The following is a 24,788-nucleotide window of genomic DNA, read 5'->3' as shown; positions in this document are numbered from 1 at the left end:
TGTAACATCCAAGTTATCCACATCGATAACAAGGAATCTTTCAACAAAAACAAGCCATCTATCTTAAATAGCCTCCGAGAAACGTACTAAAAAGAGAAATAAGCGGCATTTTTATCAATATATCCTTGTCAGCCTTTTCTACTTTTTCTTTAAAAACCCTATTCATTCCAACTGTGGTCACTTACATGTAACTGTACCTAATTAATTTCCAGAAATGGATAATTTGTCCCAAGAAAAACTTTATTTTAACCAGGAATAAGTTATAACCGACAGTCAAAATAATTTTTTTTTGAAGCCAGATAAAAAGGTTGTTATTACTTGTTATTATTGTTATATTGTACACTAGAAGCTGCGCTCCTAGCATCTAGGAGCGCTGCATTCGAAGGAGTAAGTCAATTAGGAGTAAGGAAATTAGCCTAAAACCATTCATTGACCTATTTAAAGCTCGATAGTTATCGAAATCTCAAGCTTCAGACAAAAAAAAACAAAATGCTTTCTAGTATGGATTTGCAGTGGATTGTTTTTTCTTTTCACTATTTGTCCTTTTCTGTTCCTATAAATCCTAATCAATATCATTTTATTCAGTTATTAGAGTAAAACACTAGAGGGAGAAAGGGTTAAATAACTGTATCTCCCACATCGCAACCACCCTGTGCAACCTTTCTATTGGGTCATTGAAAATCAACCAATGCTATCGCTTATGTTAACACTGCAAAGTAGCAGAAAATAATCTAGAAGCAGACGAAAGAGGTCTTTAAAAAAGAAAGGGTTGTTGTTGTCTGTATATACACCTATACTATAGATCTTTTATTCGATTAAATGTATGTTTTTGATTACCTGAAAAAGTAATCTTATAGTCAATTAATCTTCTTTAAAAAAGAGGTAAATGTAGGGCAAGCAACAGCTACCATTAGTCATGAGGCTTCGAAAGCCACCCAATAAAGGTACCTGTCACCAGCGATCTAATCAACCTCACTGTCAGTTGCACGACTTACTCAACCTAAGCCACCAAAATTTAAAATCAGCCACTTTAATCCTCGGCCACACTCGTTTTTATTCAGTCTCAGTTAACCGTAGCCACTGTATTACACAGTCAAACCGTTTAGACTAATCTAAATTAGCAGCTGATTCGCGAAAACTTTGATGAAGATTTAGCTACCCTCAGCCGCGGCCACAGCCTTTAAATTTTAATTCACCCAAAACCTACCCTTAAACAAATTTAAGCTTTGATGATAAAAAAAACAGATACACAACAAAATACAATATATTTGATTTAAAAAACAGAATATAACATTATAAATAACACTTGTCTAAGTTTTGCTTACATAAACATTACAAAACATTTGAACATACTTAGTAAGAAATAATATTAGAATTAATACATAATGGTTTCTCAGAAGCACAGCTGCTCTAAAATTATTTTTATACTAAAGAGAACATAAGCAAGAATAGCTATATTTTTGTTTGTTTGTTTATCAAGTTAACCTTATCAAAAAATTAAAAAAGATCTAAAATTAAGTTATAATTGAAATTATTTTGCCTCGTCTTTATGGATATAATTTTGTAAGTTTCCAATTGGCAAGTTGTCATTAAAGGATGGTTTTCATTAAAAAATTTCATATTTAAAATTATAATCATGTAGGGGGAGAAAGGCACTCAAAAACAGACACGTGACGTCATAAAAATGAGGGAGATAATAGAAAAGTGGGAAAGAAAACCCCTAAAAAAGAAACAGATGATCTCTCATTTTAATGACGTTACGTAGCTGTTATTTGAGTGACTTTCTCCACCTATCATAATCATTCACTTTTTGAAAAACAATACAATTTAATTTTTATAAATATATTGCGGAAAGGAGATATCAAGAGTTAAAAAAAGACATATTACATAAATACATTTAATGGAATGTTGAAGTATTTTTACTGAAGATAAATTTTTTCATAACATACTTTAAGAGCTCAAATATGTTCTAACTTTTGAAACTTCAAATGATTCTAGATGTTCTATTATAAATAACTTTTTACAGTTTAAAATTTCAAGCTTGGTATCATGATTTTTGTAACAGGTATAATTTAAAATCCGTTCTGAATTTTATTCAGAAATCTCAACGATGTTAAAAAAGACATACATTGTGACTTGACATTTAACAAATGGTCGTCTGTTGACCCTCTTCGCTTTTATGTATGTTGTCATACTTGTTTAAAATAAAAATTATTCAATTAGAGATTTGAGTTTTTTTAGACAAAGCTGACTCCTCTGTTTGGATCTTGTCCAATATAATTTTTCTTTTTCTTCTTGTCTTCTGTCACTCCAGTACTTGTTCTCTGATAATAGATTGATTGATTAAAAAATTGATTGATTGATTTGAGAATAGAATGATATATAGAACTAATCTCTAAAAGAATATAAAAAAGGAGGTAAAGATATTAATTATTTGAAAATAAGTAGAATTTACATATATACATAAAAGCTAATGGAAGTTATTTTAAAACTAATTGAGAGAAAGGGGTGTTTATGGTTACTTAAGATCAGGTCAGGTAAGGAAATAGGTATATGGTAGCCCCGCAGGATTTGGGAACTTCATGTGGTGGCCCCGCAGGTGTTAGGCATAAAGAAAAAAACAGATCCTTTTTTCAATCTATTAAAAAAAGTAGAGGGGGAGGGATTTTGATTGCTAGACGTTTGTGTAAAAAAAGAAATATAGAAATTGCCCAATGGGAATAAAATCCTATTTTTTATTTACCTTAAATATCATGGCAATGAATTCATCATAATTGACAATTCCATCTCCATTTAGATCTGCTTCTTCTGTTAGCTCCTACAAAGAAATATAGGTAGATATATGAATCCACTCCCTGGTGAATTGCTGTGCACGCCACTGTATGAATCAATATTTTGTATGATAAAATGGTGGTTAAAACTGGAGTAACTCATGGAGGTAGGGGGAATTGAGCTGTTTATTACACTTTTCCCCAGAGTTTTATATTAACGTTTTCTTATTTTTTGGCTGAACAACTTTGTTGACTTTTAATGAATTTTGATTGGTTGGTTCATTGAGTTGAGTGTCTAAACGTTCTAACCAGTAATTTAAATCTACAGATGGGGTAATTTTGTGCATCAATATTGGATCAATTTATCAGTCATTGTCTCATCCCTTTAAAATTGCTTGGATTGAATAGAAGAAAAGATGGATAGAAAATATATGTAAGAAAATATATGAATAAGAAGATAAAGAAACCTTGGCTTCGTCTGGTGTTAACTTCTCCCCCAGGCTCTGCATTACATTTGCAAGATCTAAACAAATTTACCATGATTCTAGTGGCGCAGCAATTGTTTATTTATGTTTATTCTATTTCTTTTTTGCTTTATTCATGAACATTACCTTCATGATTTTGATACTTTCTCATTTATAATTCAATTTCTGACATGTAGAATCAAATTAAACAACAATGGCCCATAAGTAGCAAAGAACAAATAATCACGAATGGAAATTAAAAGCTACAAAGTTATTCAAGATCATATATGACCTTGAATAGTCTCTGTGAAAATCCTATTACCCCATAGCGTTACGGACTGACAGACAAAGTGGATTATAGAGTAGCCTTGGTACTAAAATAAAAAACTGACCTGTAACTGTTATGAAACCATGACCTTCCTAAAAAATATAAATCTTGTTAAAGGTTAGATAAAAACAAAGATACTGTGGTAGGCGGCATACGGACAAGCCCTTCCAGAGTATGCGATGCTCCGAGTTTATCAAATAACACCCCGGCGCTAATCCCAGCTATCCCAGCTTATGTAGGGTTGAAACGCTTCACCCCTACCACAATACTATCATTCAAAAAGTCTGTCTTAAAGTCCGTCTGTCTGAAACATTTTAGGGACACATGATTTTCTCGGCTCCTACACAAGATAGACGTCTGAAATTTATAGTAAAGATTCTCTATACCAATGAGCATTAAGCAATTAATTTACTTGGCCCGTTAGTCTTTTGGTAATGCTAGAAAAATCATAAATATTAAAAAAATAACATGCCTAAACTAACGAAAAAGGCTATCCGTTACGGACGGACGGACGGACCTACCATAATTATAGAAAAGCTTCGCTTTTAAAAACTATAAAAGGTTCATGTTCTCTTTAAAGCACATTATATAAATTATTATTATATATGTGAGCCTCGAGTGTTTATTAAAATATGTAAATTCTTCAAAGAGAGGAATTTGTTTTAAATTTGAACATACCAACGTAAAGATAAATCGATTTTGCCACTATTATTCGGGGGGGGGGGGGGTTACTAGTGTGGTACCTGGTACAGGTTTTGAAAAATCCATTGAATTATATTTGTAAGCACCAAATGTTCAATAAATGTCCTTTTCCCAATATCATGTCCTGGTTTATGGACGATATTACTCTTTCTATTTTTAAAGTGAAGTGTTTCTATAAGTGAAGGGGGTTGTGGTCTATTTCATCAAAGTATCATCAGCCGTGCCTTCGCCACGCAAAAGCCGGTTCAAAATGAACTTATTCAATAGAATATCGCCATTTGGGAACAGTTTAGACTGATTTTTAAAGATTGTATGGAACACAGTAAAAGTGTCGGACTGATTATGACGTAAAAAAATTAGCCAATGAGAGGCCACTATAAACTTACCATTGGTCAATAATGGCCTCTCATTGGCTAATTTTTTTTTTACGTCATAATCAGTCCGACACTTTTAATGTGTTCATTGTATGAGCTGATTTCTGTTAACCTTTGTCTTTAAGAATATTTTATTTCTCTATAAATCAAAATTGAATACCTTATCAAATACTCTAAATGCTTCTCGTATTTCGTCTTCTACTTCATTGTCATGAATTTCCCTGTAAAAAAGATGAATATGAAAATGAAATTAAAATTAATAAATAAAAATATTGAAGAGAAAAAAAGATATGTAGATAGAAGTAAGATAAAATCATTTAAGTGTCTGTGTGTAGCTGAAGATAACTCTAATTATTGGGCCGATATGATTCTCCTAAAAGTCTTTGGGGCATTTGTAATGAAATAAACTAGTAGAGCAGTTATTTTTTTCACTTTGAAATCATTTAAATCTAAGTTTTCGAAGCACCAAAAAGATAAATTTTACTGAAATTCAATTTAGATTTTTTTTTAAATAAAAGGGGCCTGATAGATGGGTTTGTTTTAGTAAAAAATACTACCTAAATTGATAAAAAAAAAATTATTTTAAAATTGAAATTTCCGTGTTCTAAATTTCAATTTTCACATGTAAGGTTTTATTAAATTTCCTCAACATAAAAGAACTTAGAATAAAGTTATTGCTTATTTAGATTTTAAATTTTTGTAAAATAAATTTCCTCAGCATAAAAGAATGATGAATTAATATTTGAAAAGCAACACGATGACTGTCTGTATGTAGCGAAGGTTTTTGCTAACCGCTGGACTGTTATAGTTATTAACATTTAAGCTTCATACAGGTTTATGGCTACTTTGGGGTAGGGTACCTTCAAACAAGAGAAATCCAGGGAGTAAGGGAGGGGACAATGGGCAATTAATTCAATATAAGAGTTATCAAAGAAAGGGCATGAAATCCAGTTTAATCCAATAAATTTGTAGGAAATTATAAAGGGATTGTTAATTGAATAATAGATTTCCATAGCGTCATGTAAAGTGAAATTATAACTTGTTTTTGATGAAATATATTGAGGTTTTTTGGTGTGATTTTTATATTAAAAGATTATTGGACCCGGCCAGCTGCTAGCAAGAACATGACTGCCCCTTTTTATTTCCCTTGCCCCTTGCCCCCACCTCCCTTCTCCCTTCTCCCCGTCTGCTACATTCCAAACTAACACAACGAGTGTTTATTTCCCTTCCCCCCACTTCCCTTATCCCTTCTCCCCGTCTGCAATATTCAAAACATACATAACGAGTAGCGGCATTCTATGCGCAAGTCCCCAAACTCAGTCAGAAACTGCTAAATTCTTGCACATTCCCTTTAAGCCAGTCCCCAAAGTCTGAGACTCCTAAAAATTGAATATTCGATCCATTGTCCCCTCCCTTACTCCCTGAGAGAAATCACCCTTTAAAAATTATCCTTTCCTATTTTTTTATTTTTTCTCTAACAAAAATTAAAGTGCAATGTCGACTTCTTTCCATACACCACCACCCCTCACCCCCTATTCTTCTTTTATACCTTTGGGCTTTAACGAAATTATAAGTCTTAAGTAATAAGAGAGCGAAAATACAGTTAAAGTTAAATAAAGGCTTTAGTTAGATTGTTTACTTTATGTAAAAAAATTATAAAAAAAAAACTTATCTCTTTTTCTTTCAATTTCTGAACAAGCTGAAAGGGGACTATCCACGAACAAGAGCAAGTGATTCTAAGCTTTTCTAGCAGTGATTCTAAATGTTTTTTTAGTGAATATACTAGGGATATGATTAATATCGTCATATCAATTTTTAAAAAAATAGGTTTTACCATGGTTTTACATAAAAAAAGCTTCTAAATGTTAGTAATTTTTTACTATATATTATCGAATGTTTTGTTGAGTTCAAACTACTGTGACACAAAAGTAAACTTTTTAAAATGAAAAGTGTTAATTTAGATAAAGGGATGGTAACTTGTTAACAGTTTTAAGTGTAATTTCATAATTTACAGCATTTGATTATGTTTTTGCGTGTTATTTTATTTGAACCATTAAACTCAACAAAACAGTTGATGATGTTTCATATAAGAAAATGCTTAACATTTCAAAGTTTTATTCATAGAAAATTATGATAAAACTAATGTTTTTTTAAATTGATATAATGATATTGAACATAACCCTAGTATATTCGCCTAAATAACGTTTAGAATCAATGCTGGAAGGTGCTTAAAATCACTTGCTCTCGTTCGTGGATAGTCCCCTTTGTGTGAAAAGAAAAAGATGAAATTTTGTTCTCATCTTAGAAATACATAAATCTGCGTCATTTTAGAGAATATCTGTGAAAAAAAACTTTAAAATCATACAAAATTCATAATCTATTTTATATTAGGGGCTACCATTTTTTATACTTTAGATTTTAAAAGAAAAAGTAAAAAAATGAAACAACGTATAATGTCCATTAAAACAGACAGACAGACAAACAAAAATCCTCTTACTTTATTAAGGAGGATTAATAAAGACTGCATGGCAATATAAGAGTATAGAAATTTCTTTTATATTATCATAGTTTTTTTCACAACCTTTTTAATTTAAAAAAAAGCAAAGATTTATATTATAAGGGTCGGTACGTCCGAACATAACAGTTAGGAAAATCACAATTGCAATATATTATAAGCAAAGTATCTCAAGCATCTTGTCTTTTAGAACTTTGGGACAGGTTTTAACAAAAATTTTGTTTATATTTCTTTATAATGTTGAATATTGAATCCGTTGCTACTTTACATTTAGGCCGATGTTCGTTTGTATGCCTGATTTTTCAGCTTCGCTTTTATGGATTTTGTCATCCTTGTTTAGTATAAACTTGGAACTTTGTGTTTTATTTGTTGACAGTTTTTATTGGGAAAAATCGTAGTACCAAACTTAATTGAAGCTAAGCCTATAAAGTTTTCATACAAAACAACCAAATTAAAAGTGCTTAATATAGCCTACAGGCAAATTTCCTCTCCTACACGTTTACTTTCTTGTTTTCTGTCTATCAAAGACATTGTCACTTATATATAAGTAACTGGGTGTCTTTCTGTTTGTACCAAAAGATCGTCAAGTTCCGAGGAAGGGTTTATCGTTTTTTAATCTTAATATCTAAGTTTGGTTTGAGGTTACTCTTTGGAATACAGAGCTCCAACATGCTAGGAACGCAGCCTCTAGTATAAAATAAACAGCTGACACATTTTGAAAATAAATGTGTTGACATTGATGTAACACCCTAATCTGTGTGTATAATCCAATTAGTGTGATCAACACGCGTCAGGCAATAAAAATCAACGAGGATTAAAACAAGGATGACAATGACGATGTCATTTTGCAGGGCAGGAAACAAGGAACTATAAAACAAAAAAATTAATAATGGACTTACTTTGATATTCAAGGGAAGGGGAGAGAAGGCAAATAGGTGAATACCTCCCTTCCCCATTAAAAAAAATAACTCCTATCCATATATTAACCCCAAAAAAATACTTTGAAACCCTGTAAAATATTATGGCGCATAATATTAAGTCAAGTAGAATTAACAACATTTATCACTCAAAATGAGGGCTTGTAGCCCTCCCTGAAAAAAAAGATTAATTACCTCATGGAAATTTGTCTACTCTACCAACGAAAAAAAAAATCATTATAATAAAGTAACAGGATGTCTGTCTGTTTGTCAATACCGAAGGATCTCGCTAACCGACTAACCGATCGGGTTCTCACTTACAGGGTAGCTTCTCATAGGTCCTGGGAAGGTTTATAACTATTTTATGAGGGTACCACCACCTTTCCAAGAGAAATTGCCCCTGAAAAAAATACCCCTCCAAAAAAAAATTTTACTCCCCCGCCTCAAGTGCCCCTAGAGGCCTCTAAGGACGTAGTCACTAGTAACAGAAGTAAGAAAATAAAGTATCAGAAACAGTAACAAAGAAGATTAAAAAATATCTCATAAAGCTATCAGAATCCCTTTCCTTCGAAGGAGCCCAATGGAAGGATGAGTGGACAGAGAATGTAAATTATCAAGTGACTTCGCTTCTTATAAAAAGTGTACAAAGCAATCGGGGGGAAATTATTAGAAAACCAAGAAGGAGGTTGGTTATAAGTAATCCAATCTTGATGCATAATGCATGTTGGCCGGCCGAAACCACAAAATCATAGTGTGGCAGTTCAGCAAGAGCAGATACGGCGAACCTGGCATTTGTCATAAGAAAGTCAATTAGTTTATTTCAATTATCATTTAATGTTATTGGATAAATAAACAAATAATTTAGTTGTTGATTGCCAATAAACAATGTTATAGTACCTACATAACAAGGATGACTACATCCATAATAGCGAAGCTCTGAAACAGTAGGACAAACGGACATTACCACATGTATTATGTCAGATATGAATAATCATAATATAAATGTATAACAGTGGAAGCAAAATTGTAAGTATACTTGTTGAAAAACTGCTTGATGCAGGATTATGTTTATGGACATACTATACTTTTAGGACTTGGTTATAGAGACTCTTCATATCAGATTAATTGGATAATTATATCATATAAAAACTTGTTGTTAAAAAAGTTAAAAATCGTCATATTTAAAAGGGACGTACGGACATTTTGGTAAGAGTTATAGAGTCGCTACGCTTTCTAAATCGTACCTAACTACTACAGGAATTACCATGCAAAGTTTGAAATCGATAGTATAATTCTAACATGCATAAATTAACGTAAAACGTTCCGGACCGACCCTATTTATAGAAAAGCTTCGCTTTTAAAAATGTGTAAAAACTTTTTGATACTTGTAAGAGTTTATACGTTGAGGATTAAAAACATTAATGTCAAAAAGTGTGCAGCATTAGAATAATGAATGTACATAAGAGGGATGTTGGTGGGGGGGGGGGGGTCAACGCATACTTAAAATATAGACATTAAGATATCTGCCTTCCTTGAATGAAGGCCACCGATTAGAAGCCTAAATATACACTTTGAAGGTTACAATAATTTTAGAGTTCCGGCACTGCTTGTTACTTTAATAGATTACATAATGTTTTGATTTTTAGTTAAAATCCACTTTAAAATAACAAGTTTTGTTGAATTAATTTAATACATTAACCATTTGAAGAGGTATATTTTGATTTTAAACTTATTCTTAATTTTCATTAATTAAAGCATTATATCATATTTTGGAAATCACTTCAAAGTTCAAGGTATGTAAAGAATATGAACTTTAAGTTTATTTCTGATTTTAGAAAGAGAGGGGTAGGTTTCTAGTAAAATCCGTAAAGGTTATGTGTTATAAGTTAAAAACAACAGTAGTAGAACAATAAAAATTTATGTTAACTTTTAAAAAAGATTTTTTTGGCTATAGTTCTTTTCAATAAAAAATACACATATTTAGTGAATATTATCGTTTTACTACTATTTTTAGGCCTTAAAACACACACCTTTACGGATTCTACCAGAAACCTACCCCTCTCTTATTTAAACGTTAACAATGATGACTTACTTTATAAATCTAACTAGCTGTTGCGCATCTAGCTTTTTTATGGGCTATGCTGCATGCATACAGATTGAAAGGGAAAGTGCAGAAAATAGGAAAGAAACGTCAGAAAATAATATAGCCTAGAACCATCATGGGACCTGGAATCTATTATTTGGAGATCTCAATCAGTTCAGTGGTTAATAATAAATGATCAAACAAATAAAAAACTTTTTAAATTAGTGTCACTTTGACTTTAGAAACGCATTTGATACATACTAAAATTACTAAATTACAGAAACAAAAATTGAGGTTTACTACATGCAGAAAGACAGGCGCTAATGTCGGTTTAGTTGATTTATTAGCCGTCTTTCTCCTAAGTTTTAACATCTATCAAAGGCAAATTTACATATAGATTAAATGGCAAGGGGGGTGGGGAATCAACTAATTAACTTAGCATTTATTTTTCCTGTCCTAAAATAATATAAACAAAAGGATGACAAGATCTGTAAGTAGAAAAGCACAAAAAATCATGGATGAACTTACGGACCAATCGATTGAAAAAGCAGATGATTAATTTATAGAAAACAAGTAAATAAACAAAACGAGTAAATCATATTGGACGCATATTGATTTATGGATTTTCAAAAAAAATCATTGGTTTATCGTAAATAGAAGCAAAGTAAAACAGCTTTTTTTCTCTAAAGTTGGCTGACTGACGGACATTTCCAATTATAAAGTAGCTTCGTTAAGGAAAAAAAGATTGAAATGGTTTTCTTCGAGTCTGATTGATCTTTTGATAGTAAATCTTGTAATAGTTTAAAACCAGACTTACAAAAATCTTTACTACTAAGAACAACAAACCAAATAATTTTTGCTTCAGTTAACTTTTAGTACTGAAAACGCACAGAAGGATATATTTACAGGATATTTTTTTGTACTATTTAGTTCGATTCCTCCATGAAGTACATACATTACTTACGTAAAAAAAATAATATAATTTGTTTTCTATTAACAATTTATCAAACAAAAATTGATTTTCTACAACAAAGATTTTCTAATATTGGATTTTTTGTCGTGTAGGTCTGTTTGAAACGTTGTTTATCAACAAGGATGACAACATCCATAAAAGAGAAGCTCTGAAACGGTAGGACAAACGGACATTAACACTTGTATAATGTCATAACTGAATAATAAGAATGCGAATGTATAAGAGTCAGAGCAAAATTGTAAGTAAATTTGTTAAAAAACTGCTTGATACAGGATAATGATTATGAACATACTTACATTTTTAGGACTTGATTAAAGAGTTGCTTCGCTTATAACATTGTACTTTGTTGTCCCAGGAATCAGTATACCAAAAATCAGAACAATCGGATAATTAGGTCACATACAAATTTGTTGTTAAAAATGTAAAAATATCAATATGTTTAAAATGGACGTATGGAAATTCTGGTAATGATTATAGAGTTGCTACGCTTTCTAACTCGTATCTAACTATTACAAGAATAACCATGCAAAATTTGAAATCGATAGGATAATTCTAACATGCCTAAATTAACGAAAAAAGCTATTTAAAAAAGTAAAAAAATCAACATGTTTAAAATGAACGTACGGACGTTTTGGTAATGATTATAGAGTTGCTACGCTTTCTAAATCGTACCTAACTACTAAAGGAATCACCATGCAAAATTTAAAATCGATAGGACAATTCTAACATGTCTAAATTAACGAAAAAAGCTATCCGTGACGGACTGATGGACGGACGGACGTACGGAAGGACCGAGCCTAATTATAGAAAAGCTTCGCTTTTAAAAAGCTCTTTGCAGTAGTATCATACCTAATTAACGTCGGTGATATTGATCAATTTAATATTCCTTTAATAAAGTGACAGCATCTGTGTTTGTTTGTACAGAAGGATCTCGATAATTGATATGGTTTTCCTGTAAGTTCTGGGAAGGTTTTAAACTATTTTGATGGAGAGTACCACCACCCTTCCAAGAAAAATGGGCCTTAAACAATGAAATACTCAATCAAATGTGCTGCCACTGCACTGTATGACTTACGTACAAGAGGGCCCAATCTATTTTTATAAAACTATAATTAAAAGTGGGCGTGGTCGACTTCCCCCCCCCCCCTCTCCACACCTCAAGGGCCGTAATGTAAAAATTCCAAGTTCCCTGGAGTCATGTGCTCATTATCAGAAAAGCGTTAGTTTAGGTGTCTAATATTTCTTAAAGCTGGTCGAAATGTAGAGGTACATATCAAGAAAACTAGAATGCCATATTTTTAATTAACAATTTTTAAGCTTTGCTTCTTTGAATATATAGGATGTTTGTTCGATTGAATCTAATAATTATTTTCTAAAGAAAAAAAAGAAAATATTTTCCATGTTTCTTAAACAAAACATAAATAACATTTTAGCACATACAATATCAAACACAGAAAAGTTAAATAAAAATTTAATTAATATGAGAATGTTGGTATATAAACTGCGAACCAAAAAAATAGGCAAATCTGAATTTTCAGAATAGCAGCTTTATTATTCATTTAGGGTGATTTTACTGTAAACATGTTGGGCTCGTCAACTTATTATATGTTACATCATTATTTAGCCATAACTCAAAATGCTTTAAGATATCTTTCAATTTCAAGAAAATACTTCTTTACAAAATTATCTTATTTTGGAAGATAACTAATTTCTACTAAATATGTTTCAGAATAATCAATGCATAAATCCGTTCAAAATTGATTCAATGACCCCTAAATTTGCTTATTTTTTAGTATTTGCGTCAAATACTGCCTCTAGGTTAGTTGAATTGTATTGAAATTTGCCACCTGTTGGGGACCTGATTTTTAGTTCAACTTCGACATAATTTAATTGCACGTGAAAGTTTTGTGAACCTGGTTCCCACTTAGGGGGATAATATCTAAATATGATAAATCTCGAAAAATGTGTTAAAATGTCTTTCACATAACATGTAAATAACAAAATATAATAATTTACAGCAAAAAAGGCCCTGTGATTATTTAAACCCATTTTAGTAGCAAAGCTACTCTATAATTCGAAATGTCCGTCCGTCCGTCTGTTAGAGTCTGCATGCTTCTTTAGAGTTTCATTGTAATTCGTTTATTGATTCGGGTGCTAGTTCAATTCCTAGTTTTTTAAGTTTTTATGATTTTCTCAACTCCTATTCAAGATAGTCGGCTGAAATTTTCAGGGATGGTATAAATTTACTTTTTACATATTTCCATAAAGTTTCGTTAAGATTTACTTAATGGTTGGGGTGCTGGATTCATTCGTAGATTTTCACATTATAAATTTTAAAAGTTTTTGTGATTTATTTTAGTTTATTATAATTTATGGCACTGCTCTATAGTTCATTTTTTCCGGATGTCCATCCATGATTTTGTAGCTTCGCTTCTTATAGATGTTGTCATCCTTGTTTCATTATGTACTTTAAAAAATGAAAGTCAATATTTTTATCAACTATTTTCAATTGACCAATTTTTTGTTTAATCTCAATATTTCTTTAAAATACCTTTCTCTATTCTAGAAACTATATCTCTGTCCTGAGTTTGCAAAAATATTTTTATTTTTATATTTGTATTGAAGAAAAGTAAATCTGCAAATTCATTTTTTTGCCAGTGAGGCACTCACAATCACCAACTTGTCGTAGAAAAAATCATACTTGTATATTTTTTAGGGTTATGATAACTTCTTTTAGCTTAAAAAAAGAATTTCGTTGTAAAAAATACTAACTGACAAATGAACTTTTGATTTTATGGTAGACGAGATATTTGCGAGGGAGAAAAGGCTTTTTTATACAATAAAGGTGTTGGTGATTGAATAAGTTAAACACATTTATTTAATGTGATTTCTTTTGTTTTTTGACGAAAAATGTTTGAAATAACACATCAATAGATCCTTGATGGTCGACAGATATCGAACAAAAATTGATAATTTAAAAAATTTCAGCTTTTTTTTATAAATTATGTAGTTGATATAATTTTGTGTAACATAATATTCCCCTGTATGCAATAATTATATTGTATATTTAGTCAATTCTCCAGGGTTTTACGTAAACATAAGTGGCGTAGATGTATGTTTTATGTGTGTAAGCCTGATTCATTAGGAGCAAAAACAACATAATATTGTTTTGACAGAAAAATTCTCTTGGAGTTGCCTATAACCCCCTAAAACTTTTGAGGGTAAAACTTGTATGGGGTTGGGGTAAGGGGGGAAACAATTTTATCGTGGGGTTAAACTCCCCATTATTCTCTTACAATAATACAATAAGCAATTTTTTCTCTTTTTATTAAAGTATCCCTAAAAAGTGCATGTCATAAATGTCCCTAATTCTCATATACAAAACAAGAAAAAGAAAAAAGTCGAATAAATTTATGTACTTTAGAATTTTACCTAATTTGGATAGAAAAAGTTTCTTCTAATTTTTATCAAAAACAATTATATAAAATATTTGCTTTTTGCTCCCTTCCCCCCACAAAAAAATTACCCCCGCAATTTTCTTTTTCAAGTTTTGATACTACAAATGAAATATTTGGAAAAACGTTATTTCAAAAATTGAATTGGTGGAAATAAAAAAGGGAAGTAGTTAGAAATGGTTTAAATAAAATAACGTTAATGATAATTTAAACACACCTTGTCATAAGCCAAAGAAATTCAGTAAAGCTGATCATCCCATTTCCATCCTGATCTATCTCGTTGATCAATTCCTAGATTGATAGATAGATAGATAGATAGATAGATAGATAGATAGATAGATAGATAGATAGATAGATAGATAGATAGATAGATAGATAGATAGATAGATAGATAGATAGATAGATAGATAGATAGATAGATAGATAGATAGATAGATAGATAGATAGATAGATAGATAGATAGATAGATAGATAGATAGATAGATAGATAGATAGATAGATAGATAGATAGATAGATAGATAGATAGATAGATAGATAGATAGATAGATAGATAGATAGATAGATAGATAGATAGATAGATACATAGATAGTTAGATAGATAGATAGATAGATAGATAGATAGATAGATAGATAGATAGATAGATAGATAGATAGATAGATAGATAGATAGATAGATAGATAGATAGATAGATAGATAGATAGATAGATAGATAGATAGATAGATAGATAGATAGATAGATAGATAGACAGATAGATATGTAGATAGATAGATAGTTATATACATAGATAGATAGATAGACATTAATTTGATTAATACCTGCAATTCTAGTTCAGTTGGATTCCAGCCAAAGGTTCTCATTACCTGAATTATGGATAGGGTAGTAGGGTAGATTACATTAATAGTAGCGAAGCTACTGAATAATTCACTTTATCTGGGTGTCTGTCTGTCAGTCTGTAACTCTATAGGGGAAATTTGACTTTCTCGGCTTCTATTTAAGACTGACTGCTAAATATTTTCAAGAATATTCCCTTTACTATTGAGAATTAATTATATAATTTTCTTTGACCGTTCATTTATCAGTCATGCTACAAAACATATAAATTAAAACACATTGAAAAATGTGAGAGGTTTCGTGATTCTTATTGATTTATTCTTGTTTTATGACTACTGAGCATCTTTAAATTACTATTATTATCTGTGACTTTTTGTGCTTTGATAATTATAGCTGTTGTCAACCTTGTTTACTCAATCTTTATATTCCAAAAAAAAACTCTTTTAGATAATTTAAAATTAAAAAGATACTTTTTTTTCTACAAGACGTGAAATTTATGTTTTCTATGCAATTGTTAGTAAAAAGAATTTAGAGAGGTGTAAAGATTCCAATTTTATAAAAATTTACTGTGAAGACTAAACTTTTATTATCCATAAAAAGTCTACATTTCCCCTATTTATTACAAACATAAGGACAGGCTATGGACATTAAAAAGGACAGACTATGGACATTCAAAAGGACAGACTATGGACATTCAAAAGGACAGGCTATAGACATTCAAAAGGACAGAATATGGACATTCAAAAGGACAGAATATGGACATTCAAAAGGACAGACTATAGACAATCAAAAGGACAAACAATTAAAATTTAAAATTACAGACTCTATGGACATTCAAAAGGACAGAATATGGACATTCAAAAGGACAGGCTATGAACATTCAAAAGGACAGACTATGGACAATCAAAAGGACAAACAATTGAAATTTAAAATTACAGACAATGGACAATGACATTCATAAGGATAGACTATGGACATTCAAAAGGACAGAATATGGACATTCAAAAGGACAGGCTATGAACATTCAAAAGGACAAACAATTGAAATTTAAAATTACAGACAGTGGACAATGACATTCATAAGGATAGACTATGGACATTCAAAAGGACAGAATATGGACATTTAAAAGGACAGAATATAGACATTCAAAAGGACAGAATATGGACATTCAAAAGGACAGACTATAGACATTCACAAAGACAGCCTATAGATATTTAAAAAGACGGACTATTTAACATTTGATGGACAGACCATGGAAATTTAAAATGTCAGACTATGGACATTCAAAAAGACAGACTATAGACATTTAGAAGACAGCCTATGGACATTTAAAAAGATAGACTATTAACATTCAAAAGGACAGACTATGGACATTAAAAAAGAGAATATGGACTTTAAAAAGACAGACTATGGAAATTGAAAGTACAGACTATTAACATTTAAAAGCGCAGAAAACAACCATTCATAAGATAACTGTCATGAATGAACAAACTACTAACATTCCAAAGTACTGACTTTGGACTGACTGATAGACTATGGTCATTCAAAAGGACATACTATGGACATTCCAAAGAAAGACTATAGACATTTAAAAGGACATAAAACAGTCATTTACAAGACATACAACTGACATTAATAGACAAACGAATAACACTCCAAAGTACTGACTATGGACATTCAAAAGAACAGACTATCAATATTATATTTAAGGACTGGCTGCAATCAAACAAAAGAACATACCAATATACAGAGTAGCTGCGCTAATAATAATATAGTGATGTATACATAAGTTAGAAAAAAATTGTTTATATAAATGCTGAATTGTTTATATTTGTTCTGTGTGTTTTAGATTGGGGGATTTTATAGCTAAATATGTTTGAGGAAAAAACTAAAAAAGTATTCACAAAAAAAAGAATGATTACAACCACAAATGCAAATTGAATTTTGTATCTTTAAAATTTCCCTAATAAATATCACAAATATTAGAGTTATTTCTTGCATCGTATTATAAACAGCTTTCCGCGGATATAAAAATGTACAATCATAAGATTAAAACCGGTTTTCTTAGCCCTGGTTTTAATCTTATGATTGTACATTTTTATATCCGTAGAAAGCGGTTTATAATACGATGCTAGACATAGTTTTTTCGTATGGATAAGAACCGGTTCCTATCCACCGGATTCGAATGAATACGAGAAAAAAAAATTACAGTAAAGAAAGGGTAAAATTATAGGTATATTTCATTTATATTACAATAAAATTAAAAATACATTACCTGTCCCAATTCAAATGAAGTGATATTTCCTTCACCATCCCTAAAACAATAGATTAATTACACTAGATGGTCATTTTAGACACAATAATGAACTTTAAAAAAATTCATCTTTTTACCATGCATTCCTATTGGTATAATTAAGAGATTGGTCATCTAGACTTTATAAATCTATATCCAAAAATTCCCAGTCACAAATTAATTTACATAAGATCCTTAAAAAATAAAGCTTTTGTAATTGATAGTATATTGGAAATGAAACATTTGAAGAATTGATATTAATTATGTATATTATTTAATTAAGTTTGGGCTATTCAGTAAAAATATTTGTGTGTAATAAGGAAAAAAGCATAGTATTATTAGTTGTATAACTAATCATAATAAGAAAGACATAGACAATTGGATAAGAAGTTGGATAAGACAAATATTTTATGATAGTTTTGCCTCTTTCTTTTTATAATAACAAGGATGACAACATCCATAAAAGCGAAGCTCTGAAATGGTAGGACAAACGAACATTAACACTTGTAAAGTGTCAGAACTAAATAATCAGAACATAAATATATAAAAGTCGAAACAAAATTGTAAGTAAATTTGTTGAAAAACTGAATAAATACAGGATAATGTTTAAGGACTTTATTATAGAGATAATTCGCATATAACATTGTACTTTGTTGTTCTAGGAATCAGTATTCGAAAAATCAGATCAATATGATTATCATATCAAATAAAAACTTGTTGTTATAAAAATCGTCATATTTAAACTGGACGTACTTTTGGTAATGATTATAGCAGTGTTGCAGAGCCGTTTGATTTTGGTGCGGCTCTGGCTTCGGCTCAAGATTTGGCTCCGTCTCCGACCTAAAATCTAGAAAAACTCGACATATTTTTTTCCCCACGTCTAATTTTGACTTTTGAAGATTTTAAAAGTTAAATTTTTGATAAAAAGGGACTTGAAAAACTTAAAAGGGGCATTTGCACATGACAAAACAGAGTTACCAAATTATGATTTATAAAAAAAATCTCTTTATTTATCTAGTACGGAGCCGGAGCCGTTTTTTAACGAAAATTAAGGCTCCAACTCCGGCTCCAGCAAAATTTGGATTATAGAGTCGCTGCGATTTCTAAATCTTACCTACCTACTACAGGAATCACTATGCAAAGTTTTAAATCGATAGGACAATTCTAACATACCTAAACTAACGAATAAAGCTATCCGTTCCGGACGGATGGACAGATTACTGAACCTAATTATAGAAAAGCTTATCTTTTAAAAATTACCACATTGTTTCAATAGGCTTGCCTAGGGGCTTAAAAGTCTTTGAGTATCTATGTAAGGCTAAGGAAACCAGTAAGTTTATATTCCTGCATTGGAAATTTTACCTGATTAGCGATAATAATAAGTAGCGATACTAATTAAAACTAAATATGTCTTCCAGTTCAACTTACCGCATGGCTGTAAAGGTAATAATAATATTTAGGTTTTTTTTTGTTTTTTTTGCGAAGATTATTCTATGCTTGGTAATAAGAATAGCTGTACTGCTTGTAATATAAATAGGTTGTGTTTCATAATTATTTCTTGCCGTTAACATTCTTTTGTTGTAATATGTGATGATTAAGCAGGCTTCTATAAAAGGTTTTTTTTATAGATGCATAGTATGGAATGGGAATGGAATGTCAACAACCAAATTCAAAATTGAAATTGCCTTTCCCTTTTTCACCTTCTTCAGGAATACTCCACCCTCCCCCCACCCCCGGTAAAACCCTGTTCACGCAACTGGTAGCTTCACTTATGTAATGTTTTCTCAATTTCCAATTATTAGTTGTTTAACTTCTCCTTTGTAAACTTAAAAAAATAATTGAATTTAAAAATTATCAAGAAATTGCTATTTCGATCCTCCTTTGGTTATTTACATAAAACATTAATATTTATTGATATTGAGGATTATGTTATGTATTATGCAGCCCAATATAATAATAATACTAATATTATTATCTATAATTGTTCCAAATACTTAATGAGGTCAAATCAAGTTTTTCCTTGTCGCAGGATCACCATTATGCATGAGATAGGATGTCCTATTATCTAACCGTCCGTCTGTCTTTATGGCGAAGCTTTTTATAGGAAGGGTAGTTTTACAGGGTTAATTGAAGATCAACCCATTATTACCCTATTTTTTTAAGCAAAAAGTGAAAGGGGGGATGTAGTTATAAAGTGGTTTATCTTATAAACTTAAGTTTAAAATTTTTAAAGAAGCAAAAACTTCCAAAACGAGGGGTGGGGGGAGGGGTAAAGGGAAGTTAGTACCCACCATATTTTGAGAAATAAATTATGTTCCTCTCTCACAAAAAAAATCTTTGAAAATCCTCATTTATCCTCCCCAACAAAAAAAAAGCTTCGACGTCCTTGCAAGGAAGCTTTTGTATAGTTATATTCAAGATGTTCTATTAGAAAATTATAGGTAAGTGGCAAAGCCCCGACTGATATACAGCTGGTTTTCATTAATTTTGTTTTGCTTTAATTAAAAATTTATGTACAAACATTATAATACATACCCTGTGTTCTGGATAGAGTGATAAATAAAATTTAAATATATAATATCTATCTATATATGTCTAAATAATATAACCGCAGTCATGTTCAGCTGTTTCCCCTCATATATTTAGTATCAGCCAACTTCATGTCACTATAAATTCAATTTCTAAAAAATATTCTTAAGTCATAATATATTGCAACTGTTTAGAAAAATAGGTAACTAACTTGTAAACATGTCATAAATATCGCCATTTTACATCCATCTGTTATTTTCTCACTACCAATTATACTTATGACCTTATTCCTGATGTAAAAGAAAGAAAGAAAAAGTTTGTGTATTTGTAATGGAAAATTATGCAAAACTTTTAATGGATGATATGTAATGCTTTTAGTAGCATAGATGCAATATAATGATACTAGTGGCAAATTTTGGATAACAGAAACTGTAAACTTTTTACTTTTTTTTCATTTTTTATTTTTTAAATATTAGTTTGGATGGGGTAATTTTTTTAAAATGGGGACTTCGATCCAAGGTTTGGTGAGGTTAACCCAACTTCCATATTTTTTTTGTTTACAAAAAATATTTCTGTGCCATTCATTCTTTTTTTTGGGATGGAAAAAAAACATGGCTTGAAACCATTGAAAAACTCCCTTAAGAAATATTAGAAATTATAATTGTCAGACAAAGTAAAATCTATAGCTACTAAAACTATAGTCAAGACTATGTTTTTTATTTTAGTCCCTTATTTCTTTACTTGCAGGCAATCAATATCCTTTTCTCTATCTTATGTATGCTTTACCCTAGTGGGTTAACAAACCAAGCAATGCTCAAGTGTGCCTATATAGAACCTAATCTAAAACTTACAAAAGTACCCTTTTCCATTTATGTATATTTGTGTAAACACTTTAATTTAGCTTGATAGAAATCAATTAAGATAATCAGAATGGAAAATCTTTTTGCGGTGAGGAAATTAGTGCAATTACAGTGTAATTGAGCAACTAGAAATTATATATGAGCGCGTGTATGTTCTGAAGATTCTCGTAAACAGCTGGACCAATTATGAAGTTTAGTAGGGTTTAAAAGAGTGTTAGCCCATCACCATTTAAAGGACTTTCACCCCTATCTTATCATTTAAAAATAATAGAAAGGGAGGGGCAACCAAAAAAAACCTAAAGATTAGATATAATTGTAATATACAGCATTAAGGAACTTGTATTCATTGATGGGAACAAGGATGACAACATCCATAAAAGCGAAGCTCTTAAACGGTATGACAGACGAACATTAACTCTTGTAGAGTTTCAAAACTGAATATACAAAATATAGATATACAAGTTTTGACAAAATTATACGTAAATTTATTCTAAAGAAGTTGTATCAACTTTTTTTTTTATAGCTAGCCGGTTCTTTTAGTAAGTAGTAGATGTAAAATTTTTCATAGAATTCAAATATGCAATCGGTTTTTTTGTAGACCTCTTATTTTTTAAGTAATTTAAGTTTTTAAAAAAAATAATTAAGTCGGTTTTAAGGTACTAAAACGCAACAAAATAAAAGAAGAAAATGGTCAGTAAGAACAAAAATAGTAAGATCTTTAATTTGACACCTTACTTTTAAAATTCTGTTGAGTAATTATTGAAAAAATCTATTTTTTTAACCTCGGTATAATAAAAACTTTAGACCTAAATATTTTCTCAAACAGACATAAAAAACATGGGTTCATATATACCATTAGAATCAGAAAAATATTACGAATCCATTGTAAGCAAAATTGAAAAAAATTAAAAAATTACAGAAATGGCCAATTATTTTTTTTGTTCAGACAACACTATTGTCTTCCCTTTTTTACCCCCTCTTTACCCCCTCTTTACCCCCTTCCCATTTTTATACTCAATTGAAGAATTAAGACGTTGCCTGTACAACATAATATGATATTTTCATATAATTCCTTTTATTGTAGTTTATATACTATATTGTAAACTTTTTTTTTCAATTTTGCTTACAATGGATTCGTAATATTTTTCTGATTCTAATGGTATATATGAACCCATATTTTTTTATTTGTGAAATAATAAAATTAAGTTCAAAGTTTTTATTCTCGTGGGTTTAAAAAAATCGATTTTTTCAATAATTACCTGACAGAATTGAAAAAGTAAGGTGTCAAATTAAAGATCTTACTATTTTTGTTCATAATGACCATTTTCTTTCTTTTTTTTGTTGCATTTTAGTACCTTAAAATCGACTTAATTTTTTTTTTTTTAAACTTAAATTACTTAAAAAATAAGAGGTCTACAAAAAAAACCGATTGCATATCTGAATTCTATGAAAAATTTTACATCTACTACTTACTAAAAGAACCGGCTAGCTATAAAAAAAATAGTTGATACACCTTCTTTCTTAAATACAGAATACTGTTTAAGGACATACTGACATTTTTAGGACTTGATTATAGAGATGATTCACTTATAATATTGTACCTTATTGTAATAGGAATCAGTGCTCCAAAATCAATCGGATGAGTATATCACATTAAAAATTGTTAAAAAGTTAAAAATTAACTTGTTTAAAATGGACGTACGTACATTCTGGTAAAAAAAAATCTTACCTAACTACTACAGGAATCATCATGCAAAGTTTGAAATCGATAAGACAATTCTAACATGCCTAAATCAACGAAAAAAGCTATCCGTTACTTATGGACGGACGTACTGTCGAACCTAATTATAGAAAAGCTTCGCTTTTAAAAAAGGGGATAAATTAATAAAACTTTTAAAATCTATCAAACATATAAAGCTGCTCAATTACATACAATCAGATTCAACATATTTTAAGGCCTCACTGAAATAAATCAAATCAAATGGAAAATCTTATGATTTCCCACAAGAATGAAAACACAAATCAAACTTTTTTTTGTCAACTCAGCTCTTTTAATTTTCTTCCATTCTTTAAAACAACGAAAAACTTCTAAAAGTTTTAAGGAAGTAATTTAAGATTTATATGTTTGTAGAACATGTTAGCTAATACTAATTACTATAAAGTTCTATTACTTCTATAGATCCCTTATTTTGCAACTAAAGCATTCATAATACCCCCTAGATTTCTTACTTAACATAGTTGGAGGTAGGGACGTCCAAAGGAAGGGGGGTGATCCGATTATCCAATTGACCTTATTTTTAGTATACTGATTCCTGGGACAAGAAAGTACAATATTTCAAGCGAAGCAACTCTATAAACAAATTCCAAAAATGTAAGTATATCTATAAACATTATCCTGTATAAAGCAGTTTTAAACAAATTTACTTACAATTTTGCTTCGACTCTTATACTATATTCTGATTATTCAGTTCTGAAACTGTACAAGTGTTAATGTGCGTTTGTCCTTCCGTTTTAGAGCTTAGCTTTTATGGATGTTGTAATCCTTGTTTGAGAACAGATACACTATCTGATTACTTGGGATATTTTATATTTATGATAACAAATATGTGCATATGTAAATTAAATTTGATCTTTTTTGTTATTTTAGATATTGAACGAACAACTTATTTTAATTTAGAAAAAAAAAACATGTAATCTCCAATCACATACAAGGATGATACAATACACAAAAAATAACTAAAATGTAATCCTTATAATAAAGTAACAGGATATCTGTTTGTTTGTTTCTCTGTATGTTTGTACCAAAGGATCTCACTAACCGTTGAACCGATCAAGTTCTCCTTAACAGGATTGCTTCTCATAAGTCACGGGAAGGTTTATAACTATTTTGGGGGATGGTACTATCAACCTCATAAGAGAAATCTACCCCCAAAAAAATAAACTTTACTTTTTAGAAAATTTAAATGAAAAAAATAAATTTTTGGATTCCATTCCCCTCCAAAGTGCCCCTGGAGGCCTCTATTAGCGTAGCCGCTAGTCTATTATATAAATTAAAACATTGTCTGTACGTCCGTCCAAAACCTGATGGCAAAACCTAACAGTTGAAAAAAATCTGAACAAAATAATAAGATTTGTGTTTACCTGTCAAAAAATGAAAATATTTCTCTAAACTCTTTGATCTTTTCTTTGCTCAGCTTACTTGCAATCTAGAAAAAAAATATTTTTTTTCATGCATCTTTTAGTGCCCCTATCATACCGAGCTCTAATTTGAAGTTGGAGGGAGATATAGGACATAAAATAGCCAAGAACCATTCCAAGACTTGAATTTTGAAAATTATATACTAACATTATCCCGAAGTTTTTCTGATATGGAGAACACAATCAGTTTAGTGGTTAGAGGGTAATAAAGGTACAGAAAAAAACTCGATATTAATTAGCTTTCCTACATATACGTAATGATATCGCCATAATTGTGCAATAAAACCGGCTGACCATCTAACATATTCAAATATAAAAGAGTAGCTTCGCTATAATCTTGATAAAGTATATCAACTTACATCTTCATATCGAATTTCTTCCATATTAGTCATTTATTTAAAACATTTTATCTAAAACATATAGTTTAGTGCAGCTACTCTTTAACTATATAATAAGTGTAAAAAACTGAAAAATATTAGTATGTAACTAAGG

At 30.3% G+C, this 24,788-nt stretch overlaps 1 protein-coding gene across 1 annotated transcript; it reads right to left on the bottom strand.

Annotated features, from left to right (window-relative positions):
• Window positions 1–1,249: 1,249 nt before the first annotated feature.
• LOC145333970 (calmodulin-alpha-like) lies at window positions 1,250–24,708 on the bottom strand. The gene is made up of 10 exons (XM_080179234.1): window positions 24,656–24,708; window positions 24,240–24,304; window positions 17,692–17,731; window positions 15,401–15,445; window positions 14,800–14,873; window positions 4,800–4,860; window positions 3,628–3,655; window positions 3,239–3,294; window positions 2,744–2,818; window positions 1,250–2,324 (listed from the first exon to the last, which is right to left on the bottom strand). The coding sequence occupies exons 1-10, from the start codon at window positions 24,686–24,688 to the stop codon at window positions 2,238–2,240; spliced, it is 564 nt and encodes a 187-aa protein (XP_080035360.1). The 5' UTR covers window positions 24,689–24,708; the 3' UTR covers window positions 1,250–2,237.
• Window positions 24,709–24,788: the final 80 nt, after the last annotated feature.

Source organism: Acartia tonsa, chromosome 12 (assembly GCF_053477335.1).
Source record: "Acartia tonsa isolate MP-2025a chromosome 12, ASM5347733v1, whole genome shotgun sequence".
In the NCBI taxonomy this organism is placed as follows: domain Eukaryota; kingdom Metazoa; phylum Arthropoda; class Copepoda; order Calanoida; family Acartiidae; genus Acartia; species Acartia tonsa.
Note: the sequence above shows the minus strand (reverse complement) of the source record. Positions and strands in the feature narration are given on the sequence as shown.

Coding starts and splice junctions, on each gene's coding strand:
- LOC145333970 (XM_080179234.1), bottom strand. CDS start 24,688: ATGACTAATATGGAAGAAATTCGATATGAAGAT. Junction 15,446..17,691: donor CTTCATTTGAATTGGGACAG/GTAATGTATTTT, acceptor TCCATAATTCAG/GTAATGAGAACCTTTGGCTG. Junction 2,325..2,743: donor TCATTGCCATGATATTTAAG/GTAAATAAAAAA, acceptor ATCTATTATCAG/AGAACAAGTACTGGAGTGAC.